A 20,371-nucleotide genomic window follows, 5' to 3' on the forward strand; every position below is an offset into this window, starting at 1 on the left:
AATTACTTAAGTAATCACCTAGGTAAATAAAGGGAATAAAACAGTGGAAAAGACCCCCCGAGTCTTTATATAACCGAGTACTATTGGTTACTCCACCAAAATCGGAACCTGCACATCCCATGTCTCACAATCCTCCATAAAATCCGAAATCCTAAAAATTACCCAAAGTCTAACAGCCTTCCTCTCACTTTCAAATACCAGCACCATCTTCTCCTTCACCGTAGCCAAAAACTTATGGATACTATAATCATCCTCCTGCCTCCACTGTAACGCAGGAATATAAATATCATCAAGCTCAATAGCCGGAAGATACCTATTCCCAAACCTAAAAAGTGTAAGACAGCTAAATGTAAAATTTAACTTATCCGGAAACCTTCCCATGCTTTCTTGCGTTCGTCCTATGTTGTCTTTTAACAATGCGTCTGAAATGAGGAGTGGCGAATTGCTGATATCGTGGATTATCCTCTTCGGTTTTTGATCGGTAATAGTTGCGAAGAGATCTTCGTCGTTTACAGCAGCCCACCATTCGCTATACATTGGTCCCGCAAGAACTGCATTTCTAGCTTTATCGCTGCTAATTCCATGACTTGCATTTATCTCGTCTGGATAAAGCCTGAGTAATGTGTTGCAGGCACCATCTCGATGAACTTCGAGGGCGAGAACATCGGTGGCGAGAAGGCCGTGAAGGCCGGGATCGAGTTGTGCGGTACTGATTTCTCTGACATTTGATTTTGAGAAATAACGGGTTTTGGCGAATGATGGGGTTTGGAGGATGGAGGCCCAGAGGGGGCAGACGGTGGATAGGAGGAAGTGGGAGTGCCAGGGGACGTGGTGGAGGATTTGCTGTTGGATTTCGATGGGGAGGGAGAGGATGCTCATGTTTTTATGAAGCTTGGAGCTTTTGACCTGTTTCGCGAGATATATTTGGCATCTCGATACTTGAATTTATGCATTCGAGATTTTGCTAAGCATGATAGAGAGTTAAGAGATTTTGGAGCTCGCAGACGGGATATAGTTAGATCTAACGTAACTGTTTGTCTGAAATCGAGGTTAGCCTGTTGCATGCTGCGGGGTTTGACTGTCCGTATTCAGGTACGGATTGGTCTCGCTATACCAGAATATTCAACTTTTCCTCCAAAAAAGGCCCTTGACCCACTCCCCGACCCCCCCATCCCCCCTCTTCCAAACCCTCGCATCTACTACAAACACCTTCCCCGGATCTTCAAATCCACTTCTCAAATTAACAACATCCAATCTACACTTCCTCACCCCCGGATTCCTAAAGAACACCATCCCAACATGTCCCTTGAGCGCTCCAATAAAGTTCCGTAAGGTCCCTTCCTTCGACTCCCAAATATCCCTTCTTAACTTCAATACCGGTATCCTAACATCCGGTGTTATCACCAACGAATCCTGCGAATTTGTAAATACCCCAGGTTCGTAAGCAGAGTTCGGAGTCCATGGTGATACCATGAATTCTACGGTCCAGTATGGTATCCCATCCTCCTCTTCACCGTTCAAACCGCCTTGCGGTTGTTTATCTTTCAACCCAAAAAAAACAAAATCACTATCCAACAACCCGCACCCTGCAATATCAAAGGCCTTACGATCATATTTATACAACCATCCATCAACTTTCTCCACAACGACCATCGAAACCTCGGATACAGATGCCGCCGGGTTACCCTCCCCTCTTTCAAACCCCAACCTAAACACCCCGAGTTCCACAAGCCCATGCGAGTTCAGCTCCCTCTCACCTCTATCATCGTCTATACACCTTCTAGGAACATCCCCGTGGTAAGTCATACCGGGATTTAACGCATCCCGCGCTCTATAAGCGGTGCTGGTAAAGGTATCCGGCGGGGATCTTCCGTAGTGACGGCGACGACGGAAGGATTCGGTACGGAGGATGGAGAGCCAGAGGGGGTGGACTGAGGAGGCGAGGAAGTGATCGTGCCAGGGGAGGAAGGTGAGGATGTGGGATTGGAGTTCGATTGGCAGGGTGAGGATTGTGGGCGGCATTGGGAAATTTGTAGTTAATATGTGTATGCTTTGGAGGTTATCTCTAGACCTGGTTGGCTTCGAAGTTTGTACTCTATTTAGGGAGTTTTTATTTCGATGGTTAGCATACGTAACACAATGGGGTAAGCAAGCCACGCCAAGTATTCCGACTGCGACGATTCAACACCAATGCCAAAATGGGTAGGTTTCGAGAAGAGCAGCAGCAGCTATAGATGACATCACTAAATTTAACATGCTATGTATCGATATCGATGGGTCCGCCAAAATTCGGAAATACGGGTCGCCCTTCAAATACTCACCTCGCAGTATCTATCGCAATACCCATATGATCATTTAATTTACATATCAAGATAGGATTGTACCGAGCGTAAATTTCTTGCCGTTGGTATTGAATCGAAAGTCGAAGAAAGAAAAGAAAAAGAAACAAGAAAATTAGCATTTACTACGGCATTACCCTAGTATCAACGTTCTCCCGTATCGATTCATAGAGATCAAATTGGACTAATTTATTTACATACGCATGTTATAAATTTTAAATCCGTATACAAAAGAAAGTTTGTTGAAAAAACTCATCAGCTTCTGATATTTAGAAAAAGGGACTTTTATGTGAATATGTAAAACTAGGCTTTACTTGTACGTGTCAGAGCCTAGTACTCCAGCACGACTACAATGGCCCAAAGCCGTATTTACCACATGCGTGGCCGGACATTGCCAAAGGCTTTTCTACGATGTATACGGCGATAATCATATATATATCTCCGTGCCTAACTGCATTGCAAACTATTCGAGTGGGTGAGAAGGGAAGAGGAAGAAGAGTACCGAGGGTAGAGATGAATCTGTTCCTCGCACGTATATACACCATCACGTCCCATCTTTGATGAACTCATCTCCGGCTTCGAATGATAAATGTATTACCCCCAAAATCCCAACCAAAAAGCGTTGACCCGTTGCATTCCCAAAAAGGCAACCACCCCAAAATCATGCGCCAAAAAAATGAACAGCTCTGAATCATAGCTAAGCTCAACCAAGCGCCACCATCCACTTACCACAACCACATCACCGCATTACCACAGACAGACAGATGGGCGCACAACAATCCACCTCCTCCCACCCCCCCTCCAACCCCTCCGCCGGTGCCACCATGAAAGAAGACTTCTACACGCTCCTCGGCGTCGACCGTAATGCCGACCAGGATGAGTTAGTCCGTATCCTCAATATTGATACTCGACTCCAACCTCCAAACACCGCTAATACGATTTCTTTACAAAAAATGGTAGAATCAAGAAAGCCTACCGTAAAAAAGCACTAGAGCTCCACCCCGACAAGAACGTCAATAATGTCGAAGCTGCCACGAAGTTATTCTCCGAAGTACAGGCCGCATATGAAGTTCTCAGCGATCCTCAAGAGGTCCGTCTTGTAAAAAAAACATCAAATGTTTAGTATAGTATGCTAACAAAAACAGCGCGCATGGTACGACTCCCACAAGGACCAAATCCTCAACGACAACGACAATGAAACCTCCTCCCGCCCTTCAAACATCTCCCTCACCACTCCGGAACTCCTAAAACAATTCTCCCTCTTCTCCTCCCGCATGGACATGTCCGACAGCAACCCCCAAGGTTTCTACACCACCGCCTCGAAGCTCTTTTCCACCTTGGCGCGTGAAGAAGAAGAAGCTGCTTCGGCGGCAAACGAGGATATTCCATACTACCCATCCTTCGGAAACTCCAAATCCGATTACCAGGCTGATGTCAAGAGGTTTTATACCGCCTGGACCGGGTTTTCCACATTGAAGTCTTTCGCATGGGAGGATAGGCATAGATATCGAGATGCGCCGGATAGACGGGTGAAAAGACTTATGGAAAAGGAAAACAAAAAGCTTCGGGATGTTGCGATCAGGGAATTTAACGATACCGTGAAGGTCAGCCTCCCACCCCTTCCTTCGCATTCGACTTCATTTGTTAATGAGTTCCCTAGCAATTCGTCCTCTACATCCGTAAACGCGACCCCCGCTACCTCCCAAACTTCCAATCCACCTCAGAACTCGAAGCCGCATCCCGCGAGGCTTCGAAATCCCAGTCCCGTAAAGCACGTCTCGAAAACGCCGCAAAACTAGCGGAATATAAAGAAGCAGACTGGTCCAAAGCCGCCGAAATAGTATATTCCGACGAAAGCGACGAAGACGATGAGGAGGATGAGGAGGAGGAAATTGAAGAATTCGAATGCGTGGCGTGTAATAAAACTTTCAAAACGGAGAAGCAAATGGAGATGCATGAGAAGAGTAAGAAACATATCAAGATTGTGCAGATTATAAAACGACAGATGAGGAAGGATGATATTGCGTTGGATTTGGATGGTGATGAAGCTCAAAAGACGTCGAAATCGAAACAGAAGAAAAAGGCCAAAAATACAAAATACTTCGACGAGGGAGACGAAGCAATCGAACAGGAGGATGATGATACGATTGAACATCCAGACGAAGAAGATCCCGACGATGACGAACCCGAAGCTGCTTTGGAAAAACTTCCGTCCAAACCCACAGAAACCGACCAAACCCCTGCCGTCGAAAAGAAGCCGACGGACGATGACAACTCCGACGAAGATGAAAACTCCGACTCATCGATCACCGAAAATACCAAAAACCTCCACATCTCACCCCCCACCGAACAAGCTGAAGACGAAGTTAAACCTCAAAAACCCCAAACCAAAAAAGCAAGAAGAAGAGCTGCAAAGCAATCGAAACCGGAACCACAGGAGGCAAGTATATAATACATAAACTCCGCTTTCTAACCAAATGCTCATCTTGTACTGATACATGCAAACCTACAGCCCCAAAATAAATGCGGTGTCTGTAACGAAACCTTCGACTCTCGATCCAAACTATTCCAGCATATCAGGAATGAGAACCATGCAACCGCTATACCGACGACCAAGAAAAACAAAAGATAAAAAAAAATATAGAAACGGTAAAGAGGGAATGCCGAAGGGAATGTTGATGAAATAAACGTCGCTCACCGTGCTAAAATATTCGTAATTCTCGTAATACCCATAAACCGTCGTGATGTATAAAGATAACCACAGTAGGTTATCTCGATCGGCAGACCCATCTACGCCACCAAATCCGCCAAAAACCCATCCAGCAATATAATACGAAACTGAGAACCCCCCAACTTCCTCCAGCTCTTGCTGATCGTCCTCTTAAACGCCACCAACTCCACATTCCACCCTTTCTCAAGTGCCCTCTCGACGGCCTTAAAAAACCCCTCCGAAAACTGCGTAACATTCCCATCACCGGTAGCAAGCACAATCGTCCCGGGAGTATTATCAAAATCCACCAAAGACTCCAACATCTTCATGATCAAAACTTCATCGACCGCTTGTTCTCCCGTTTTTTTTCTAGATTGTTCCGGTTCGGAGGCGTAGCCTCTGGATTTCGATGATGATGATGATGATTCTTGTTTTTCCCTGGGTACCCGTTGGAGAATGCTGACTTCGTAGTTTAAATCCTGAGCTTCGGATTTTAGGTCGTTGTTACGGGTTGATCCGACCAATACCTTTTTGGCGGCGGGACGGCCGCGTTCAAGGATTAAAGAGAGGTTTTTGAAGGACAAATGTTGGATTTGGGGGGGTGGACGGGATTTTTTGGTGTCGAGAAGGAGTTTTTTCACGCTGTCATAGAAGCCGATTGATATCTATATTTCGTAAGCATTTATTCTTTCATCGAAGAATATTGACAAGGGTGTTTTGATTACATTGGAATAATCCACAAAGACATGAACGGCCGGGTTCTTCGGGACTTTAATTCCCCTATCAAGTTCTTTCAAACTCTGCAGGAACCCCGTTCTTCGTTGTATAGCCGATAAAGCTGCAACTGCGACTGTTTCCTTAACCGGTGACCGTTTTCTGGATTTTTTGGGGATGGAAGACGTAGATGGTGTTTTGGAATGTCCTAGCTTTGGTGCTGTCGTTGTAGCATTCTTCGGCGGAGCTAGGATTTCGTCATCAACCTTATGATTGTTGGCGTTTGTTGTTTTGCCATCGGAGGAAAGAATATCCAGGAAAGGATTCCGTCGTGAGATGGATTGTTGGGCTTCTCGGTGAAGTAAGAGAGTGGAAGCAGCAGCAGCAGTAGCGTATGCTGGCTTCGATTTGTCTGATATATTGGTTGCAGCAGCAGTGACAGCGGTTGAGTCGGAATTGGAAGTGGAAGTCGGATGATACCAAGAGAGTGACCGAAGAAGCTCTATAGCACAGGAGAGATCGAAGGGATTCCTGTCGTCGGATGGAGGGGCGGTATGGGCCCTGTCCATGGTGTCGATATAGTATGGTATGATACAGCCGTCACGAAGCCATTCTTTGATAATGCCGTCGATTGATTGCTAAAAGAATCAGGCGCCCGGCTGATCAACAACAGGGGTCCCAGTCCGTTGTTGGCATGGTTCCCCAAAGCGCAATATTCAACACATCAACACCTTTTAATCCCGGCAAACGTCCAGCGAAGGATCCGTTGAGACGGTTTTTTCGCTTGGATGGACTGCATGCTGGCTGCATGATGAATGGGAAAGACGAGGCTGCCAAAGGAATAACGTCCATGCGCGTTCCCGGACCTGTACATCTTTAACGTGCGCTTGACTCATTCCGTCACAGCACGACTTGTCAATGAGATGGTTTGTGATATCGACCAACGTTATCTTCTTTTCTTTTCTTTTCTGCTTTACCCTCTTGCTCTCACCCGTTCAAGTCTTTGCTCTCTTCGATTCTCACGGTCCGGAACCTCGTTCTGATTCCGATTCTTGGGCTCAGTGATAGCACCGTACTGTTTGGTTGGACTTGGGAGGGTACACATCGACGTATGCTCTACTGCCTGTTTGTTCTATCAGCCTCGCTGTCGCCTAACCGCACCTGCTACCGGATCTTAGCCTGCTAGCAAGTTACTGAATAGTAATTTTGGTATTGAATTCCAATCAGCCTTGTGGGGTGGAATTTGAAAGAAAGTATCTAAAAGCACTTATTATCGAGTGTCTAACGAGGTGAGCATACCGGGGCACTTTTATCTGAACGCTACGTATATACCTGCAACTGTTCAAGAATACTTTCAACCTCGTCTGTCTCTTTCTTTCTTTCGCTCTTTATTTCTTATTCCGTATTCTTTAGACGTCTGTGGAACTTTCTTGCCAGCTCTGGTTCTAACTCTAGCTGTGAGTTTAAGCTTAAACTCCCACTTACTATTCTCACCCGCAGCATCACCTCGGTTTCATTATATACCGAATCAAATTCATGAAACATCAATCTCACAATCTCTCCAGCTAGCTCAACAATCCGATCTCTTACCGATCATGGAAACCTCAACCGCAGAACCATCAACCCACGACCCCTTCATCCTCCCGATCCGCACTCACCCCGCCGAAATCGGCGACCTTCCCCTCGAACTCCACCAACAGATCCTCTCCTACCTCCCCTGGCGGGACCAACTAAACTGCGAACACGTCTGCAAAGCCTGGCGTGAAGATTTACGCGGCCGACTCTCCCAACCCCGTAGTATAGTCGCCCCCTGGCTTCCACAGCAAGACTTCGATCTTGCACTCTATGGCGCATTGGTCGTTCATACGTTGGTTACGAATTGTAAACCCTTTGCTTTTCGGTGTAGGAAGGGGTATATATTGTATCCTAGTGAGGAGATCGTTCCCGATTATATCTTTCAGGAGTTAGGAGTGGCGTTGGAGAAGGAAGGAGTTGAGGTTGTTCAATGCATTTCTGAATTCAATTTCATTGAGAAAGTGGGGACGGGGACGGATACGAAGCTTGCGGAGTATCCGGTGGTGAATTTGTCGTTTTTGAACGATATGTTGGTCAACCCGGCCTTCGTCGATGAGGATGAGATCAAAAAGTTATATGTCAGATTCGCTCTTCAGGAATCAGTCCCACCGATCGAAGAGGCGAAAAACGAAGGAACCAGCGATTCCTCAGATCAAATGGCTACCGACACCAACAACGGTGACGACGACGACGACGACGACGACGGGGACAACGATTCGGATTCAGAAGCCGGGGACACCTCCGTCTTCAGCGGTCTCACCCGCAAAACCCTCAGCTCCGCCAGCTTCACCACAGACGTAAACCTCAATCCCGACGGCTGCAGCACCAATATCTTCTACCGCCTGACCCTCGGCTCCCTGCTCTTCCGCATGCGCGATAATCTTCTTCGAGAAATTATTCGCGTTAAGGGCCTCGACCCAGAAAACCCGACTTATCCTGAAGATCTGGGAGTTGAAGGGATCGTGCTCTTCGATAATGAGAGGGCCGTTATGAAGAGGGGGTATGAAACTGGGACGGTGATTATCGAGCAATTGCAGTTTGAGAGGTGTAGGGAGAGCCAGGCGTTGAGTATTTCGTTTAATGGGATGATTGTTGCGGAGGGGGGGTTGGAGGCTTTGATGGGGGGTGGGGGTGAAGCTTTCGACTCTCAAAATTAATATCTGGAGTTTCTATCCCCCGGTGAACTCTTTTGGTAGCTTCCTACAGCTGTGTATTCATTTCACGTTTCGATACTCCACGCTGCTTTTTCCCTACCCGGTTTGTGTTTTTTATTCATCTTTTCTCTATGCCGCCTCAAACCCCGTTTTCCTCAATTCCTGGCTCCCGTTTATTCTTCCGAACCATTTCAACCGCTGAATTATTGCCCCTTCGTCTGAAATTTCCTTTTCCTTCATTCAAGGCCTATATTTTATACTACCGAAACAGCCACCGTGGGTTCGAGGACAGCGCCGACGATATCATTTCTCACCAAGGGCCGAAAAACCCTGTCAGAGGGACGTTACCCGACCTCCCTCCTACCTCCATCCTTAGTAACTTAGGGTACCGATCAATCAAGCAATGCAAATTCCTCTCCTTCTCCACCATCTCCGCCGTCTTGTGCATCGAATATATTCACCATTGGAAGGAACTGCTAGTTGAAATATCGCCTGTGTGATATCGATGCAACAACCCGGGATGATCTGTATCGCCGTGGAGATCTGAGCAACTAGTAACTCGGACCGATCTGTGCCGCTGTGGAGATCGAGATCTGATCTGACTTGATGAAAGATCCGCGTGGGTTGACCGGGCCATCACACCGTAAATGCACTGAATTACAGTTAAAATCCATTCGTATTTCCACGTTTCAATTCTCCCACGGGACTACCTAAATCGATATCAAAAAAATGTAATCTTGAGGTCGACACGTTTAATGTGAAATGATGTATCAATACCGTTGGAAATTAATTTTGTACCGGCGGTAGGGTCCTGGCATGGCAAGGTTACTCGTAGGTTCCTCGGTTACCAGGCCGGCTGATGTAATATAAGACTTACGGACTGCATGTACTTATTCGGGCTGGTGCGGAATTCAGAGACCAACATGAATTGGATACGTAGGGTGTAGTTTAAACTTACGTGCGGATAGAAGGTTTGTTGAGACGGGTTCCTCGCTGGTTCATCGCTGGTCCCAAGATGGGCTAATAATTTGGCTAGCACTATCGCCGAAGTGTGGCGCTAGCGAGCAGGCTGCAGATTAGTAAACGGGCCTAGCTAGCGGTGATTTACAGACAAGTATCTACCAGCTACTTGCGAACTGGTACAGCACGGAACTGGCAAAGAATGAACACGGAACCGGTATTGGTGAGGAACTTGCTGTAAATTCTGCAGAGTGTATAGCTTCGTACCCAGATCTGGAGACCCCGGTTCGCCACGACCGGCCCTTTTTTTATTCCTTCGTGACATAGGTATACTTGTCGTGGGAACAATACCCAGGCGGTCTAACATCTCGCTTACTGCCGGCGTGGAAAATCAAGAGCGGAAGAAGCCGCGTGGAAGGCATGAAACTCTGCTAGAAGTGTCCGGGAACTAAATTCAACTTTTACTGACATAAACGAACCGAGACGACAGTAACGGCGAAGGCAGGTACTGTCCTAGCGAGAGTTTTAATACTATACCTGTGACTACGTAGGCAGCGCTAACTGTGCTAGAAATGAGGTTATTTACTTACGGGTATGAAATCAACGTCAACAACGAGCTAGCAACTAAGGGTCGGTTGAGAAACCCATGCATGAAAATGAAAATACTACCTGATCAATATCGGAGATAAATTAAAGGCCCGATCTCCCGAACCCTTGGGATACAAGTTAATAGATCAGAAAGATAACTTGACCCATGGTTCCTCAAAGCCAAAGGTTTGGAATCAGGCTCGTGACAACCCGTATGATCTGCCTTGGAGTTAACCTTTCGCTACAGAACTAACAATTAGTTGGGTTTCCCCGGGTGGAAAAGCTCATGTTGCACAAGTTTCAAAAAAAAAAAATTCCCGGGAAGAAGATTTTTTTTGGAATTCCTCCCACGGCGAACCTTTATCCGTGAACTGGTAATCCTCCCGTAACGTCACACAGAGCTGGCCTCGAAGGAATGCAGTACACGTACACGATATGATGACTATCCAGCTAATCTTCTCCGATAGACAGGAAATCGGAAATATGCATAACCACCCGTCCTGGGATCGAGGGTATGACGAGACGTTATCTATCCTCGTTGGCGGTAGGGCCACCGAAATAAAATATCTCTCGCATATGATTCAACCGTGGTCAAGGAGGTATCGGACGGGAATCGATGCTAGGATCAATCAGTGGTTCCGCCCGTTGTTTTCCTTTCCCGAATTGCATCGACGTGCTCGCCTGTAGAGAGACCGCGGTATGACAAAAAGACGGACTAACTAGTTTAAATTGTCGTTTCGCAACTTCGCCACGAAAAACCTCTCCAGACGTTGTGAACCCGTCACCCATCGATAGAGGTGGTGGTAACAAAACGCTCCAACACAAACACAAACTCGCCCGAGTTGGCCTCAGAGCCGGAATTTGTAGCCTCTGAACTTCAGACGAAAATTAAGTGGTGTCTGTCTTACATATGAAAGTCGCAAGAAGCACGCAGGAAATTGTACGCCTTGGGGCAAAGTAGGTAGCCTGAGCGATCTAAACATCTGTGCAACCCATTACTCCGCCAAGAGTAACGAGCAAACTAGAAATTAGGATAAAGGCTGCGAAAGTTGAGATGGAAAGAATAGAAACTCGTAATCATATCAGAATAAGAAAGAGCCTTAGAGAACGAAGTTCGCTTCCCAGGAAATTAAAACAATACACAGAAGCGGGTTCAAATGTTTCGGGAATATGAAACGCGTTTGATAGAATAACACCTGACAGCCTTGCTTCCGGATTCCGAATCACTTTTGGCGTTTATTGTTGCCTCGAGATTTAGAGGGTCGTGTGCTTTCAAACTGCATAGTAGTTCTAGTATAAGCGGCGTGAACAAATAACATTATGGTTATGGGTAACAGTTGGACGGAGTGGAGTTGAACCTCAGGGCGTATGACCGTCTTGTCCTACCTCGATCTCAGTATCAGCAGACCGGGTTGTACCGAGATATTCAAAATCCAGGCAATATGCATAAGTCATCAGAAGCAGGAGCTCCGAGTATTAAGTTGGCTGCTTCTATTACTGCTGAGCTCTTGGGTTTCCTCTTGCAAGCATTCGACGGGCAGTTTGGGAGTATGGAATCAACCAATTGAAATCCTGCAATGGAATTCGTACCTGCAGCTACCCGCAAAGATTTCGGAGAACTCCCCTCTACTGCTTTTACGTGTGTGGATTCCAACACCCGTTCAACTTGTGTAACTTGTGTAACGCTACAAAATCGATATCGCCAAAGGGAGAAAGGGGGGAGAAAGGGGAGAAAAGGCTATAAGGTCGGTACACCATGGAGCAAGGCAACATGCCTGAATTTCTAGGCGTTAAGAATAATGTTTCGCTGGCTCTTTGCAAACCTCGACGTTCGTTCAAACTCTTCCTCCTCAAAATAATCTCTAAATACTCTGAAACTGAACATTCTCTGATAATCATATCACATTTCAAACATATATCAAAACAGCACACTTTTGTCTATAATACAAGGAACCATCGACCGCGAGATCAATAGACCTAGACCTCAATCCGGGGAGCAATCAAAATGTCTTATTCAAAGCCTTGGCTCTCAATCACCACCCTTCCCACAGAAATCCAATTTGAGATCTTCTCCTACCTCACCGATATGAACAGCCAAACAAGCATATACGGAACATGTGCTCTCTGGCGCCGCATGCTGAACAGACATGCAATGCTCCGTGCGGCAAGATACTACCGCGGCAGAGATCCTTATACATACTTCCCGGTCGTCCACAGATTCTTCGACATCTCTCCTCGAGGCAACGGTCGTTGTCAAGTCAAAGACGGTGCCATCATAAATTATCAATATAAAACCGACGCATTTGGTTACATAGACGTTTCTGATATGGTTAAAAATGATACGATCTTTTCGACTACGAATGGAGCTGGCTGGTGGGCTCCAAGCAGAAAAGGTATTAGCGATTCAACATCCATTTGGTCTCAGTCCGCCGTTAAACCGGGAAACGAGATAGAAATTAACCACAACGCTGCTGCCGAAGGACAAGACGCCGGAGGAGAGCCCGGCACGGATGCTATCTGGATACACATTCAAGTCGGTCACGACTACCAAAGAGACGGAAAAGAGCCTTCTTCAAGTGCCTGGGAAAGGATTACACTTCCAAAGAGATCAAGTATTGGAGATTGGGCCAACGCATTTTTGGATACTATAAAGTTGTTACTTCACCAGAAAGGGAAATCCGGTGCTGTTGATTTTGATATGGACTTTCGTGAGGCATTTGTCTCTGGTTCAAAGCCAATGGAAGGGTGGTATCTGGAAATCTGGGTTATACTACTTGAGAACTTGACGGATCGGCTTGCGAGATTAGGAAACGACATTAGGGATATTGAACGGGACCACGGTGTGGTTCTGCTAGCTCTTATTTAAGGATCTACCCATGATGGAATTTCAATAATATCAAGGGCATGTTTGATTGGCCAACAAAGAAAGGATACCTCGGGCTAGAGAGTACTCAAATTCAGAACTTTAGGAAGCGTACGGTGTTCTTTTATAGCGGATTTGTATTTTCTTTTTTGTTGACTCTAATGGGGGGCTGGTGCCAAACAGTCTCGATGCCGGACCCCAGACTACGCTACACAAGACGTCGAAGCTGCCTAATATCGATACTTCAATTTCCTCCCATTTTGTTTTCTTGGATATTATTCTTCATCGATTTTCCTTTCCATGTACTTACCTACGCAGTCTTCTACTCTTCTTAAAACAATAATATTCTTAACAAATAGAATTTTTTGGTGGTTTGTTTGAAGACATGTGCCGATTTACTATTTTATATACTCACTTCTTTCGGAAACTTGATCCTTTCAAAGCCATCCAAGAGGCCTTCATCCCAAATCCAATCTGGGTTGTTAGCCAGCTCAAATTGAAATTGCTCTGCACCAAAATTGATTCTGAGATTGCTGTAGCCCCACGCAAAAGTAAACTGGGGGTAATATCGAACAACGGCCGGTAGTTCGACGACATTCTATATCACCCCATTATATGTTTCAATTGAAACATTTTATTTCGAAGCGGATTTAAGCCACACCCAACAAAATGCACCTGCGCCTCTAAATGAAGCAGCGAATTTTGAATGACAGGTTGAACACAGGTACCTTCTTCGAAGTTGCGGCCTGATGTCCACTCGGAAATCACGCCTTTAGAGTCTAGTGATAAAGCTGCAGAAAGCTTCGAAGTGAGCCCCTCGAAGCCTATTTTCAATCCGAAAGGATCATATTCAACCCTGAATTAAGTTTCCTGTTAGAATTGTTTGGGTAATTTTGGCTGTTGTAAATCGCCAAATATATAAATTAATAAAGGGCTCGGCGTTGCTTTACCGATGTGTGTGCCCGATCCAGATATACTTGATCTAAGCCTCGCGCAGGCTTCGATATCTGTACCTCGAAGTAAAAAGATTTCCCTGGCGGTACTGGGTGATCCACAAAAACGGATGTGCAAGATTTTAGATATCTAGTTCCAGACGAGGCCTTGTCATCAAGTTGGGCGGACGCGTACTTTTCGAATACGTGTCCAAAGTGCACTTAACTTAGTCCAGTCCCTAACATCGAAAATATTTCTTAGATTTCTCAAATCCTGCGATATAAATGATCTTCATAAATTGACGCTTATAAATGGGGCGTCTCAAACTTAATGAAATATATTCTAACTTTTTTTGGTAAAGATTTCTGAAGGAATTAATAACTTTTCCTATGTGAGAAGGTTTTGCAATCTCCTCCGGCGGTGGCCCCTCTCCTTTAGCTGCAAGATATCGATAAATTTCTCCTGTTTGAGATGGATAAGTACGTCAACTAGACTCCAACCAGAACTATCTCTGAAGGGGGAGCTATATTTAAAGGCGACTGATTGGAATTTTAGATAACGCCCTATCGCTTCCTCCAAGTCGAACAACCAGTTTCAAACATATCGAGCGAAGTTGCGGGTGTACACTCCAAAAGATAGTTGAATATCTCTTTGTTCTTTGCGAATGCCACTTTTTCATTTCTTCATCCAACCTTCCATTCTGACCTAGTAGAACAAGACCTTAGAGCTCTCGCTGCCCGGCCTAACAAACTTTCTCCATTTGATATCCCCCAGGACCTGATATTGAGGCTAATGGTCAAAAATTTTCGGATCGCGGGAAGATTCCCCTCGTCTATCGCAATCTCTATCGGTATATCCTGAATAACTACCAGCCTGCAAGAGCAATCCCTGGATGTCCTCGACATAGAAGCTATTTCTGGGTAATTTTATCAAAATTTTGCATATCCTCACTAGAATCTTTCGCCGTCCAGTGCAAGATATTAGATCCGTTGATTGTGAATATCTCCATATTGCCCCGAGATATATGTCCACACTCTATATATTCCTGGATAAAGAATTCGGCAAGGTAAAGCTTTTCTGAATTTCGCAGAGCTATCGATAGTGGCGTGTTCCGATTTGCCCCGCGTTTTGCGCAATTGACACCGACTTCAAATAGAATCGGGCTATTTCGAGTCCGAGTTTCTCCTCATCGCGCATATTCGTGGCAAACATATGAAAGCAATTATTGCCGTAGATATTTTTGCCGTGAGAGTCCGCCCCAAGGCCAATAAGTAACCGGACAGCTTTGACCCAATATCCATGAACTGCGAGTGCAAACGGACTTTGACTGCGTATATTCTGCGCATCCACAAGATCTTCATCATTTAACTGCCTCATTCCCCATAATATTGCAAATTTCTAGGATATCGTTAATCTTTTTTTTGTTACCTGGCCGCTACCATCTTTCGAACAAATAGTGCATAGGAGTGTAATTTTACTCATCTTTGAGATGGATGTTCCATCGCCCTGAAAGACAGAGGAACTTGAAAAGGCCTAGGTCTCCTACCCGTGCAGCTAAGTGGAGGAGATTTGCGTCAAATTGATCCCTTGTTTGTTCTAGATTTGCAGTCCTGGGGAGAAGAGTGGAAGCAGACTGTAACATGCATTGCGCGGCCTTGTCTTCAAGGCTCTCTTCCCAGTATATGAGGTCGTAAAGAATTGATAGTAATGGTAATTCTAATACGCCCGCGTCCTTCTTCCTATGAAATTCGTCGCGGGAGGGTTTATCCAGACATCCGCCCATCTTATTAGTATCTGCACCATATTCAATTAAACATTTAACAATTTTGGGATGTTGTGCCGCGATATATAATGGCAAGTGGCCATAGGGATCGGGTATATCAAATATAGGAATCTGGGAGTGGTTCCTGGAGCAATAGCCTGTTATCAAATTTGTGAATTTGGACATCAACAGCATTTCATCATTTCCATGCTCCTCTATAAAAAGTTGCACTTTTTTCTCCAAGTTAGGAGATAACATATCTAGGTCTGCCCGTTCTCTCACTCCGCGTATGTCACGGGATTTAAGAGACGAGTAGAACCAGGCCGTCTGGGTGCCTTGGGATTCGTTGAGTGCTAGCTAGGTGATAATGATTTCGGAATGTAGATTACGCAGCATCCAATCTACTAGCCCCGATTCTCTGGGTCTATTTATGAAGCCTGAAGCTATGCCACTCAGATTTAAGCTGCCCCACTTGCAATCATCTCCCATGCGACCACGAAAATCTACATATCGTTTGCCACTTAGGATTACGCAATAAGATGTTGATATCTTAGTAATTTCATCTAAAGGAATATTTTTGTTCTGGTATTGTTAGAGGCTAGTTTTTAACTGCCTGAATGTGAGCTGGAAGGTTGAGAATCTCATCGATGCATCCTAGCCTGTTTGTGATTTCGTGCAAACCATGTGTGTTGCATTTTGTCTAACGAGCCTCGAAGTCTGGGCCATGGCCATGTGCACTGAACAATTACTCGGAATTCATGGTTATCCCAACGTTACCTTATGCGTATAGCGTAATATAAGGGTTGCTTTAAACCAATCTCGACGTCGTCAATAACCTTAAGTTGTGAAGAAAATTATAATGTAATATAACATTGTATATATACTGCTATTTGACTTAGCTATGGTATAGTCCAATGCAACGCGAGACCAGCTAGTCTAGTACCAGTGCCAGTACCCCAGAAAGTTGAGACATAGGCGTCCAAGCTGGTTAATACATTGTATAGGTTGTATAGATTGGGTTTTGGGGCTTCTGGCCTCGACCTCCTAAGTAACATGGGACTGTTAACAGTTTAAGAGTAGCTAATAACCCCCTCCCAATATGAAGTCATCTCGATATATCTGTCGCTGCCGTCGATTGAGGTACTCAAGTTTCCATTAATAATTATACGTATCTACATAGCTTATATCGTTGCATAAATGTTAATTTAATTCCATCTTTAACATGAAAATCAACTCCCAGATCCAGATGGCCCAGATATAAATGGTCCAGATATAGATGGTCCAGAGTCCCATTCATTGCTAACGACCGCATGATTAGAGTCAATCAGATAGAACACATTGTTGCCCCCGTTTACTTCTTTCTCAAGGTCTTGGATACATGCAATAATAGCGCCTGTCTTAAATTCCTGGAGCTGCCACCGAGGGTTGCCCCAGCTAAATGTTGAGCCATAGAAACGTTTCTGTATGCGATCGACAAATTCCAATCGTAGTTCGTCCAAGCTCTGAAACTTCAAGATTCTCGCCTCCACACCTACTTCTGTAGCTAGAACTTGCCGATGCCGAATCTTTACGACGACTTCCATACTATCGGCTTTTGGCGCTAGAATTCCATCTCGCAAATTATTCTCGTTAGACTTATGGGAAATATTTGTGAAAGTCTCAACAAACTTGGGCGGTAACGTAAATGCTGGGTTTTGCAATTGGATGGTTTGGCACCGCACCACAGAGTCCCCAAATATAGGGGAGCTTTCCACCGGTTGGGGGGTTATATTGTTAGCTCTAGATTCTATAGCGCCAACAGCCTCGGGTTGAGTTATAGAATTGTTCCAGGGGCCTGTTTCCTGAGGGGTATACCAGTATCTTGCTAAGATACTATGGTTATACTCAGCCTGTTGTTCACTATCGTATCTAGACATGCAGGGGTGTGGAACCAAAGGGACTTGGATATTAGGGGCTAACTTTAGGTCCCCAAAGGAAATAGATTCTTCAACATGTGAAATATTGCTTTGGCCGTCGATTCCCTCATCAAAAGGCTTTGTGGAATAGTGTTCGGGCTCGGTGACGTCGTCAATTTCAGCAGCTGCTTCCTCCAAGACGTCGACACCATTAGCACTTGAACAACTAAATAGCTCAGGGTCATCGATGGAGGCATAGCCAGCAGCTACGAGAGCTTTCGCTTGCTGTGGGGTGTAAAATTTCGGCGGGTTTGAAGAACTGTTGGATTCATCAAGATATCGATACCATGCTACAACATCCCACGATCAGTATAGATACCTATCGCAACTCAGGCAATATAACTACTAACTAGCATGAAAACTTGGACTTAACCAGCTGCTATGGCAAGGTTCTTGTAGACAACGCTCAAAGAGATCTTGCCAACTTGGCGCAAACTCGGCGCTCAAGTGGTTTGGCAAATTACCATTGAAATGGGCTCTTTTTAGGTGCTCCCTATTCACCACATAATTAGTTCACACACTTTGTCAACAATTAACGGTCGTTGACTTCCCATAGCCAGCTATATAAGGCCGACCTCAATCGAATAGAACTCTTACCTGATCCCCGGTACAGTCTGCCTCGAAATCTCGTGAGACTCCCAGCACTTCTTATGATTCTCGCATTGTATGATGGAGTATGGGCAGCGCCATACTTTTTTTAGATACCGGGGTCTTCTGCCCTGAGAATTCCGTTTTGGCGGCGTTTCGTCATTGTCCTCATCTTCTTTGCCATCATTATACCGTACTTTCCTAGATCGTTTCTTTTTCTCACTCAATCTTGACCTAGACTTTTTTGAAGACTCCTCAGCTCCTCGCGAGCTATTGGAAACTTGGGACCTTTGATTACGGTGGTCACTGGTCCCGAAAAAATTTCCGATATTGACTTCCAATTGGGTCGGAGTATAGGAAGCAAGGTATCGGTTTTCGGCCTCAAGCCAACGCCTGGCTACCTCAACAGAGACTAAGACAGCACTCAAGTAATCTAAAACCCACAAAGTTGAAAATTCTTCTGGAATGTCCGCGGAGTACCCGGGGTACCCGCTGGCTATACTGGCCTCTGCACATGTATTATCGCCAGAAGAAATCTTGGGTAGGTTATACCTGCGATCATCTAAGTGTAAGGTCAAAAAATCCTCATTGTCTGTTGTTACCCTCGTCTGTTTCTTTCCGCGGAGGTCACTGGAATCCTGTAGAAGCTCATCAAAATCGAAGTCTGTAATTCAGATTCCCTCTTTAGTATGTGCATCATGAAGTATTTGTGCTGAGATAGAAACGTATATCCAAAATGGTCGTGGTACAACTTACAAGGTGCAGGATATTTGTCGTATATATCTTTTCCCTCGGAGTAAGACAGAACCGCGGCAAAAAGTTCTCCCCAATGACTAAGTGAATCCACCCCATCGTCAAAACTGGGTAGATTTTGGAGGCCGTGCCGTTTCTCAAGATGTTCTCTATTTATACCCCACATTTGATTAACAATACTCATGGACCCATTTTAGACATGGTTATCAAACAGTCTAGAATACGAGGGGCATATTTATTATTCCACGAACCTAATTCCTGAAACATTCCTGCGATTCACAGCCAGACAACTCCTATAAGAGGTTGGATTTATCTTCGCGAAGGGGCATGCGAATCGGTTTGGTAGTTCCGTTAGAAAGATGAGACTCGGCGTTAGCTTGTTGGACTCCTCTTCTTCTATCATTTCTTTGCCTCCTTGTGAGAAGGAGGTTTGTAACGTCGGTGGCTCGGTTACTCTCGAGGTCGAAGTGGTGTTCTTGTCCGGTTGAAACATCCCCTCGTCAGCTTCGACTACTTCCCCGGTATCTCCTGGGGATGGGCTTAGGGAATCGAGATCTGCTTTGCCACCACCCGCAGGCGGCCCCGACGTTTCAAACTTCGATATCTCAAAGTTAGTACCAGGCTCTAGTAAAATTATATTGTAGTCAAGCCGGTCATTACCTTCGGCCCTAGGCATTCTTTTTCCTTAAACCAAGTCTGAAGTGGCACAGACACCACAGGATAGGTGTCTTTCCGAAGCTTGCTTGTATCCTCGATGTCAAGAAGCTGATAGTGCTTAGGAAATCCGCATGGAATGAACTTGGGGTGTCTATCTGGGCTACTAACAGCAGCTTTCCTGAGCATCCTGTCAACGGATTCCTTCTCGAAAACCCTGCAGCCAGGTCTAAGATCATGAAAGGAGTTAGACTCAAATTCAAACCCCTTATTGGATCCACGGTAGGCCCCGCAGCTGTCAGCTACTGACTCGGTTCCATCAATAGTTTCTACGGATGCCTTCGCAATTATGCCATCCCCAGAGTCTCGAGAACCTTTTAAAGTTGCCGAAAAAGTTTCTCCCCTGATATCCATGGTCAAAACAACGCTGGGCTGGGCCATCATTGCTGTTAATTGTTCAAAAATATCAGCCTTGTAGCTGGGTATGAGACCACCTTGTAGTATATAGTTCGAGTGGCAGAAAAGAGACCGCCTAGATAAGAGTTCCAATGACAAATAGTGTGGGTATGAATAAGTTGCTAGTTGAGATCTGTGAAGGTTTGATATCGACCCACAACTAGCACATAGGTCTAATCTTATATTAATATTCATTTCCAAGATTCTCGTATGTCAAAATCCATGAAATCCATAGCTGCATACGTTGAGTCCAAATCTACTAATTAGGCATGGCACAGAGCTATCCGAAATCCAGGTTTGTCTGTTCTAGCGCCTGTAACTTAAACCCCATTCAGATGAGTTAGTCATCCTAAATTGACTGCAGCTA

At 45.3% G+C, this 20,371-nt stretch overlaps 7 protein-coding genes across 7 annotated transcripts; 3 read left to right on the forward strand and 4 right to left on the reverse strand.

Annotated features, from left to right (window-relative positions):
* Window positions 1-87: 87 nt before the first annotated feature.
* DFL_006565 (uncharacterized protein) lies at window positions 88-879 on the reverse strand (the record flags this gene model as incomplete). The annotated part of the gene is made up of 1 exon (XM_067636015.1): window positions 88-879. The coding sequence occupies one exon, from the start codon at window positions 877-879 to the stop codon at window positions 88-90; it is 792 nt and encodes a 263-aa protein (XP_067487675.1).
* Window positions 880-1,021: 142 nt separating this feature from the next.
* On the reverse strand, window positions 1,022-2,022 carry DFL_006566 (uncharacterized protein; the record flags this gene model as incomplete). The annotated part of the gene is made up of 3 exons (XM_067636016.1): window positions 1,022-1,038; window positions 1,115-1,146; window positions 1,208-2,022. 3 exons carry the CDS (start codon window positions 2,020-2,022, stop codon window positions 1,022-1,024), a joined length of 864 nt encoding a protein of 287 aa, XP_067487676.1.
* A 1,081-nt stretch (window positions 2,023-3,103) lies between these two features.
* Window positions 3,104-4,971, forward strand: DFL_006567 (uncharacterized protein; the record flags this gene model as incomplete). Its single annotated transcript, XM_067636017.1, has 5 exons — window positions 3,104-3,219; window positions 3,300-3,429; window positions 3,485-3,943; window positions 4,000-4,779; window positions 4,852-4,971. 5 exons carry the CDS (start codon window positions 3,104-3,106, stop codon window positions 4,969-4,971), a joined length of 1,605 nt encoding a protein of 534 aa, XP_067487677.1.
* A 158-nt stretch (window positions 4,972-5,129) lies between these two features.
* On the reverse strand, window positions 5,130-6,332 carry DFL_006568 (uncharacterized protein; the record flags this gene model as incomplete). The annotated part of the gene is made up of 2 exons (XM_067636018.1): window positions 5,130-5,714; window positions 5,775-6,332. The coding sequence occupies 2 exons, from the start codon at window positions 6,330-6,332 to the stop codon at window positions 5,130-5,132; spliced, it is 1,143 nt and encodes a 380-aa protein (XP_067487678.1).
* Window positions 6,333-6,686: 354 nt separating this feature from the next.
* On the forward strand, window positions 6,687-8,495 carry DFL_006569 (uncharacterized protein; the record flags this gene model as incomplete). The annotated part of the gene is made up of 5 exons (XM_067636019.1): window positions 6,687-6,708; window positions 6,826-6,872; window positions 6,942-6,963; window positions 7,028-7,052; window positions 7,232-8,495. The coding sequence occupies 5 exons, from the start codon at window positions 6,687-6,689 to the stop codon at window positions 8,493-8,495; spliced, it is 1,380 nt and encodes a 459-aa protein (XP_067487679.1).
* A 3,550-nt stretch (window positions 8,496-12,045) lies between these two features.
* Window positions 12,046-12,906, forward strand: DFL_006570 (uncharacterized protein; the record flags this gene model as incomplete). Its single annotated transcript, XM_067636021.1, has 1 exon — window positions 12,046-12,906. One exon carries the CDS (start codon window positions 12,046-12,048, stop codon window positions 12,904-12,906), a length of 861 nt encoding a protein of 286 aa, XP_067487680.1.
* A 3,921-nt stretch (window positions 12,907-16,827) lies between these two features.
* Window positions 16,828-19,992, reverse strand: DFL_006571 (uncharacterized protein; the record flags this gene model as incomplete). The annotated part of the gene is made up of 6 exons (XM_067636022.1): window positions 16,828-17,843; window positions 17,904-18,046; window positions 18,151-18,805; window positions 18,898-19,043; window positions 19,146-19,489; window positions 19,555-19,992. 6 exons carry the CDS (start codon window positions 19,990-19,992, stop codon window positions 16,828-16,830), a joined length of 2,742 nt encoding a protein of 913 aa, XP_067487681.1.
* Between the last annotated feature and the right edge of the window lie 379 nt (window positions 19,993-20,371).

This window comes from Arthrobotrys flagrans (genome assembly GCF_004000055.1).
Source record: "Arthrobotrys flagrans strain CBS H-5679 chromosome Unknown unitig_8, whole genome shotgun sequence".
Classification (NCBI taxonomy): Eukaryota; Fungi; Ascomycota; class Orbiliomycetes; order Orbiliales; family Orbiliaceae; genus Arthrobotrys; species Arthrobotrys flagrans.